Source organism: Haliaeetus leucocephalus, unplaced genomic scaffold (assembly GCF_000737465.1).
Source record: "Haliaeetus leucocephalus isolate CR32 unplaced genomic scaffold, Haliaeetus_leucocephalus-4.0 Scaffold932, whole genome shotgun sequence".
NCBI classification, from domain to species: Eukaryota; Metazoa; Chordata; class Aves; order Accipitriformes; family Accipitridae; genus Haliaeetus; species Haliaeetus leucocephalus.
In genome coordinates this window covers 3,683,948-3,690,801 of record NW_010973368.1, presented here as the reverse complement: position 1 = coordinate 3,690,801, position 6,854 = coordinate 3,683,948, and the positions used below count along the sequence as shown (strand labels likewise).

Sequence of the window (6,854 nt, the reverse complement as noted above, 5' to 3'; positions counted from 1 at the left end):
CTCAAGGAAGGGTGCAAGCCTTGGTTTTTAGAGGTCCCTAGCAACTTGGGCTGAAGGAAAACTCCAGGTTTTTATATTGAATCTAATTGCTGATTTAATCCTGAACACAGGAGTGAAGCAGCTAACAGGGTTTTTAATGTGAAGTTCCCTAGTGTACTGTCTGGGGGCAGGGTGTGTTTGGGTTTTTTTAACTGTAGCAGTTCTTAAACATTTTGGATGGAAATTAAAAAATAAATTAGATGCCAAGTTAAGAATTGAGGGAAGGTTGCCGTGGGAAGGAAATTCCTTCTCAGCTCCCGAAAGGGATACACTGAGGCACAGATCTGTTGATCTGTTCTTCACACTTCATACAAGCAGCCTGGAGATAGGAACAAATGTTCTGTATCACGACTCCTAATTTCTAAGTCATGCCATATGCTCCCTTCCATGATCTTCTCTAAGTCCATCTTGAAAGAATGCAAGTTTGTTGCCTGATCTATTTGGAAGGTTTTTCCATGACCTTGCTCCTGTCCTGGTTAGAAACCTAATTTCCAGTCTGAGCTTATTCATGACCTATTTTTGATCTTGTGGGGCATTATTCTTTAATTAAATATTTCTTCTTCCACCCTTTCCTGACTCTGAGTCCCAGCTATTTTACATGGTAACACATTAGGATGGTTGTTCTGTTGCCTCGAGGGCCTGGCCAGTTCGGAGTATCTCTGCTATTCTATGCACATGAACTTAAACATTAAGTGCCTGCTACTACTGCTAGCTTTCCTAAGCCCCTGAATTTCCGATCCTGAGTTTCTTGTGTTGAGGAATTTTTTAATAATACTCCTCCCGGTTCTCCTTTTCTGGATTTCTAAATGGCAATGTTACAGATCTTCAGCTGGTAAAATTTAGCCCCAGGATCGTCACCAGCATTCTAGAAAAGTATCTAAATAAACTCTTGGGTTGTTGCAGAGCAAGTGTGGAATAAACCTACCTACATAGCTGCTTTCATTATTCAACTGAACAGTGCTACAACAACTAGGACAGAGCAAGAGCAACGACCAAGCAGCAGCTCTGGATCCTGTTGTCTAGTACAGATACCAAGGACAGAAGAACACAGCAGTCTCTTCGCTGCAAAAAAGTTAACTGCTTACATAGCTTCCTCCCTTCCCTCTGACTTCTCTAAATGCCTTGTCTAAATGCTAAATAGTTTTGAAGGATGGAGAGTCCTTTCTGTGGCAAAAAAAAAGAGGCACCCCTCACATCCCCCATCTCTTGTAGGTAGCTACAATAAAAATGCTACACCAGCCAGAACCACTGTCACTGTTAGCACATTCAGGGGTGAACATCTGCACCTACAGAGCAGTAGAGCAAACGAGGCAGATGCTGCTGTGTTTGGCCCAGCTCTTCTTCTCATGAACAGCACTACTTTATGTTTTTGGAGAAGGAAAAAAAATGAGCCTGCAGCCACTGGTGAGCTATAGGAGAGCAGCTCTTTTTACATCAGACACCTCTAGTTGTTAAAAAAAAAAAAAAAAGCCCGAGCCTCCCTAACCTACAGGCAAAATACGATTCTGAAGAACAGCCCCTTTCTGATGGCTGGTTTGCTCCTTGCTGCTGTCCTGCTGACAACCTGTAGCAACAGCCTTTCTTTCCCGCTCAGCTGACTGAACAGTGACAGCCTTACACCCACACTGAGACTCCATGTTGAGCTCACTGGATGGGAGAAGCAGCCCCCAGAGGGGCATCCCGGGGCACAGGTCGAAGTACACAAGTTCTAGTATTCTGCTTATACATCCTGAGCTGTTCACTTCTGGTACATACAAGCTCAACACTCGCAGCCAGTGTTGAGACTAGGGAAAGTGCAAGTGTCTGTGGCTGGAAACCTGGCAGAAAATGGGCAGGGAATCGCAGAAGCAGGTACAGGTGGACACCTCAGCAGCGCCTCCTCTGCGGTGGGGGTGGGGGTCTATTCTTGATAGTTTTGCATTTGGGAATATGTCTCTCAGCTGCTTGGGGAGCAAATCGGCGCCTGCAGTAGGGACAGGCAACGTACTCTGGGTTTTCAATGGGAGGCAATGGGGGCAGGTCTGACACCTTTCCTCCTTTGGAGAGGACTTGCTGCACCTGGCGGGCCTGGCGCAGGGTCTGGATGAAAACCTCATGCTTCTGTCTCCAGTTGTTCCTTCTGGGTGGTGTATTCTGCAGAAGAGAAAGGCACTCAGAGCAACTGGCACCACCGTCAGCCTCCGTTCTCAATATTACACTCAGGGTCCAACTCAGGTCACCCATCCCTGGATATTCCCTGTTGATGTAAAACCGTCCCTGAGAAGCTGAGTCCCATGAAGGGGATCAAAAAGACCAGCACCAAGGGGGATTTGAAGGAAATACTGATGGATACATCAACACTTAGAAAGAGGTTGAGAACAATCAGAAAAGCAAGCAGTAGGGCCAAGGAACTGCAGAGGGTTGCTATAGCTGCTTTGCAGGAACAGAGCTGCATGTTTCCACTGCCTTAGTTTTAACAGCCTGTGTCACTACCTGGATTTTCAGTCAGTTCCCTGCAGCCTCTGATGTTGCAGAGCTTTACTGCAGCAGACCCAGTCTGAACCCTGAGCATCCTGACTATGCAAGGAGTGAGTTTCTCCAGGAGTACACCCTTGACACATTACAAAGACAAGTCAGTTAGGACCCCTGCCACCCACTTATTAGATTTTAAATGGATCTATTTATCCATGGCAAGAACCTTTCAAGACAATAGCTGGATTGTATCCCTTAGCCCCATGTACGCGTGAAGGTGCTCACATCTCACTTGGAATTAGATGTTGGGGTGGAAGGAACATAAGTAGTAGATGTGGATTGAGGGAGGCAAAGGGACTGCATGTTACCTGAGGCCTCTCTGAGCTCTTCCACTGCTGATACTCTTCCAGTTCTGTGCCCCTAGCTCTGGCCTTGCTGGAGTCAAATGCTTTCCTCTTGGAGCCTTGGCTCTTGCTGCAGATACCTGTGTGCTTCTCAAGCCTGGTGCTGAGAAACTTACGTCCGCAGAAGCTGCACTGTCTGAGCCCCCCCTGCTCCACAGCGCTGGCAGCCTGCATGTACAGCACCTCTGCAGACGGGTGGTCACCATACTCTCGGTCTGAGACGGCAGAGGGAGAAGGGCTGCATTTTGGGCCCAGCTTTGAACAAGATGCTAAATGCTCCATGGGCTTGTGGTCTCGAATTTTGCTGTTGCTGGCCACCAACCGCTCCTTCTTGAGTTTCCCCATAGCCAGCTCTTGGGGGTAGAGAGTGGTGCCAGGCTTGGGAACAGTGGCCTCTGCAGACTGCACCCTGCCAAAGACCCCATCACCTGGCCTGACTGCAACTCTGAATGTTTTCTCTTCAGGGTGCCTTGCAGCTTTTCCCTCATGGGTCTTCTCCACTTTGTCTCTTCTTTCCTCTGCCTCAACAAGCTCCTTCTCTCTTTGAATCCTGCGAAGCTCCTCCTTTGTTCTCCTCAGCTTCTCTCTGAGGAGGGCCTCTTTCTTCTGAATTTCCTCTTCCAGGTTCCGTCCATCTGCCTCCAACTTGAGGATGTAGGCCAGCTCTCTCCTGTATAGATGGGAGGCTGACTGTTTAGGCTCTGCTGTCCAAGGAGAGAGCACTGCAACCAGCTGAGACCTCCCTGCTGGAGGCTTCCCTTTGCTCATTGAGCTAGGCCTACTATTTGGACCTTCCTCCATGTATGGGGAACTTCTCGGCTGTGCTGTGTTGACCACTGGAACACTCACACCCTTGTGGTGAAGGATTGGTTTCAGGGGATGGGCACGATCCACTCCTTCTTTCTGTACAGCTACTGATTTAGCTGGCAGAGTCTTGGTCTGGCTGGTGAGATACTTGCTCTGCAGTCCAGCTGAACAGAAGTCTCTGTGCCTGGAGCCGTGTTGACTGCTTTCTGCAGAAAGAGAATATGAATAGCTTCGGCTCTTTTGGGCATAGAGATCCTTTAAACCTTCCTCTTTGTCAGGTATGAGTTCATGCTGATAGTTGTTCTTCTGGTGTTCCAGCTGGGAACTGGGAACAAGCTTAGTAGCTGCCACCACTGAATCCACTGGTGGAAACAAAGCCATTCAGTGCCTGAGAAAGAGCCTGAGGTTAGAAGCAAAGTCATTACAGACTATCTTATCCAAAACTGGACAACTTTTCTCCTAACAGTCTACACCTGGAGGCTACAATGAGAGACTATAATAAATATTAGCAACGGTTTTATAACTTTTCTGGGATCTGTAAATCTTTACATTCCTTCCACCTAGGGAGCTCCCATGCTGCCTCTTCCAGTCCCAATCATTTATGCAGCCAGAAATAAAATATGCTTTTATTTTGCTTTCTGTCTGAGCCCGGTGTTATCATGGTGGCAGCAGAAGTATGCTGTACTGCCAGAGAAATTGTTATACTCCCCCAGGGTGTTTCCCATAGCGTGTCCCTTCAGTTTTGACAGTGTAGCACACAGGTCTGACAGGCAGGCGTCCGGTAAAGCTCCGTACAATCTTCCCGTGGCTCGTTCTACCACATCCCCTGGAGCGTGCCAGGTACCCACGCCGCAGGCCGGCCCCGCGGGGCGAGCAGGGTTACCTGCGGGGCTGCGGCCGGCGCTCTGCCCGGCCTCCTCGGCAAGCTGCGTCGCCACCCGTTTCGCTTATCGGTCTCCCATCGCCCGAGAGACCCGGCATCTCCTGCTGCTGCTGCTGCTGCTGCTGCTGCTGCTCTCCCCCCCCGCCCCGGGGCAGCCCGGAGCTCTGCGCGGAGCTCTGCCCGCCGCCGCCCCGGCCGCCGTGTTGACGGCTGTTGCCTGGAGACAGGCACGCGAAGGCCAGTTCCTGCGCCGCTCTCGCCGGTGAGCGGCCTCTCGATGGTTGCTCCGCCACGCTCCCCTTCCACTCCGCTCTCTGGAGGACCCCACCTCTATGGCCGGGTAGGGGCGATTGGCCGGAGGGCGAGTCTATATTCATTATTCATGAGGCGGTTAACGAGGGACCGGCCGCTCGCGGGTCCTGGCTCTTCATTGGCCCCAGGCGCGGGCACGGCCACGCCCCCAGCGCGAACCGAGCCGAGCCGCGCCGCGCAGGCGCAGCGGGGTGTGCGGCGGCGGCGGCAGCCCGGGGAGGAGGAGGAGGGGGCGGCGGCGCCATGGCGGAGGGCGAGGGCCTGGTCTCGGTGGACTACGAGGTGTCCGGCAGGGTGCAGGGCGTTTTCTTCCGCAAGTACACCCAGGTGCGGGGCGCGGTCCCGCGGCGTGCCCCTTCCTGAGGGGCGGCCTGCCTGCTGCAGTGCGTGGCGCTTTCCGTTAGCGCCGCCGGGGCTGCGGCGGTTCCTGTGGGCGCCTCGGTGGGGCTGAGCCACGGGCGGGCTGGATGGCGGCCACGGCTCCTGCCGCGTCTGAATGGGGGCTGTCGTCTCTCAGGGCTGCTGGCGGCCTGTGCCGCGTTATGTAAGCACGGCTGAAAACCGCGTTTCAGCCCCGGTTTTTCGCGTGAAAGAATGTTTATGAATAGTCGGGTGAATCCTCTGCTGCTCTCCTGCTGCCTGAGCCGTAGGAACTTCCTTGGAGGTCTGTGTCTTACCTATAAAGTGGACTCCTGTATGCGAATGTCATTCTGTAGCTCTCTTACTGTTTGGATTAATCTCATTTTGCTCTGCATTGTCTCCTCAGGGGGAGGCTAAGAGGCTAGGACTCGTTGGCTGGGTCCAAAATACTAGCCACGGCACCGTGCAAGGACAAATTCAGGGTCCACCGGCCAGGGTACGGGAGCTGCAGGAATGGCTCAGGAAGGTAGGAAGCCCCCAGTCCCGCATCAGCCAGGCAGAGTTCAGCAATGAGAAGAAGATCACGGCGCTGGAGCACAAGGACTTCCAGATTTTGAAATAACCTTGTCCAGGAAGAAGCCAAAGCTGAAGCATGAGCTGCCCTCACACAACATTGCCCCTCTTCCCCATTTGTTCAGTCAGCCAATATGCAGCTCTAGAGAACTTTATTTCATTACATTTTTAATTTATTGGTTCGTTGTACTGTTAGTCTAACTCTTGGCCTTTCACAAAATTTTGGCAGGCAGAGGAAGAGCTGTGCTACCTTTATTAAATAAAGGGGTTGTTCAGGGACACAGTGTCTATTTCTGAATGTCTGTGCAGAGTGGCGTTTGAGTAGTCGTACGTGAGTAAAATTCCTGATTTGTATAGCGTTGTGCTCACTTGAAGGAAATCAGAGAATCGATGCTGATAAGAAAAATTGCTGAAAACGTTATTTCTGGCTCTGAATGCCTCAGAAACAACTTGCTTTGTTCCAGAACTTTATTTTTAATTTAGAATAAAACCGCTTGGAGCTTGCTGCCTGTGTGGAATGGATGCGTCGTACAGGGGTTGAGCAGATCGCGGCCCTTCGAGGGTGATCCTCTTGCCGGTACCTGTCCCTGCGGGACCGTGTGGTGTTACGAGCAGCCCCTGCTGCCGCTCCGAGGGTAAAGGCCCGGGGGAAGGGGTCCTTCCCGCGGCCGTTCCTCGCTCTCGTCCGCCTCTGCCCGCTGGCGGCCAGGCCGGGGGCGGGAACTACAGCTCCCAGCATGCACTGCTGGGAGGGACACACCCCACCCGGCCCTGCCGCCAGCAACCGCGCAGGCGCCGTGTGTTCCCTGCCCGGGCCGTCGCGCGCCCTTTCCCTCCAGCAGGAGCCGCCTTGGAGACGGTTGGTCTCGCGCCGCGGCCGTTGAGGGGCCGCCCCGTCCCCAGGCCAGCGGGTACCGAAGGGCTGAGAGCGGGAGGGGGAGGGGTGGACACGCCGCCCCGCGCTGCCGGTGGAGCGGGGCCGCCTCTCCTGTCAGCGCCCCGTCGCGGCGGGCGCCTGCCTCCCG

The 6,854-nt window shown here is 52.9% G+C and overlaps 2 protein-coding genes across 3 annotated transcripts; one reads left to right on the top strand and one right to left on the bottom strand.

Moving 5' to 3' along the window:
- Positions 1-1,905: 1,905 nt before the first annotated feature.
- On the bottom strand, positions 1,906-4,082 carry ZC2HC1C (zinc finger, C2HC-type containing 1C). Its single transcript, XM_010584002.1, has 2 exons — positions 2,859-4,082; positions 1,906-2,172 (listed from the first exon to the last, which is right to left on the bottom strand). Exons 1-2 carry the CDS (start codon positions 4,080-4,082, stop codon positions 1,906-1,908), a joined length of 1,491 nt encoding a protein of 496 aa, XP_010582304.1.
- A 1,052-nt stretch (positions 4,083-5,134) lies between these two features.
- ACYP1 (acylphosphatase 1, erythrocyte (common) type) lies at positions 5,135-6,287 on the top strand. 2 transcript variants are annotated; one of them, XM_010583719.1, is made up of 2 exons: positions 5,135-5,223; positions 5,663-6,287. In XM_010583719.1, exons 1-2 carry the CDS (start codon positions 5,140-5,142, stop codon positions 5,876-5,878), a joined length of 300 nt encoding a protein of 99 aa, XP_010582021.1. In that variant the 5' UTR covers positions 5,135-5,139; the 3' UTR covers positions 5,879-6,287. The 2 variants fall into 2 exon arrangements, 1 of the variants encoding a protein (XP_010582021.1); XR_775405.1 differs by lacking the exon at positions 5,135-5,223 and adding an exon at positions 5,330-5,560 and having other exon boundaries at positions 5,663-5,754.
- The last annotated feature ends 567 nt before the right edge of the window (positions 6,288-6,854 follow it).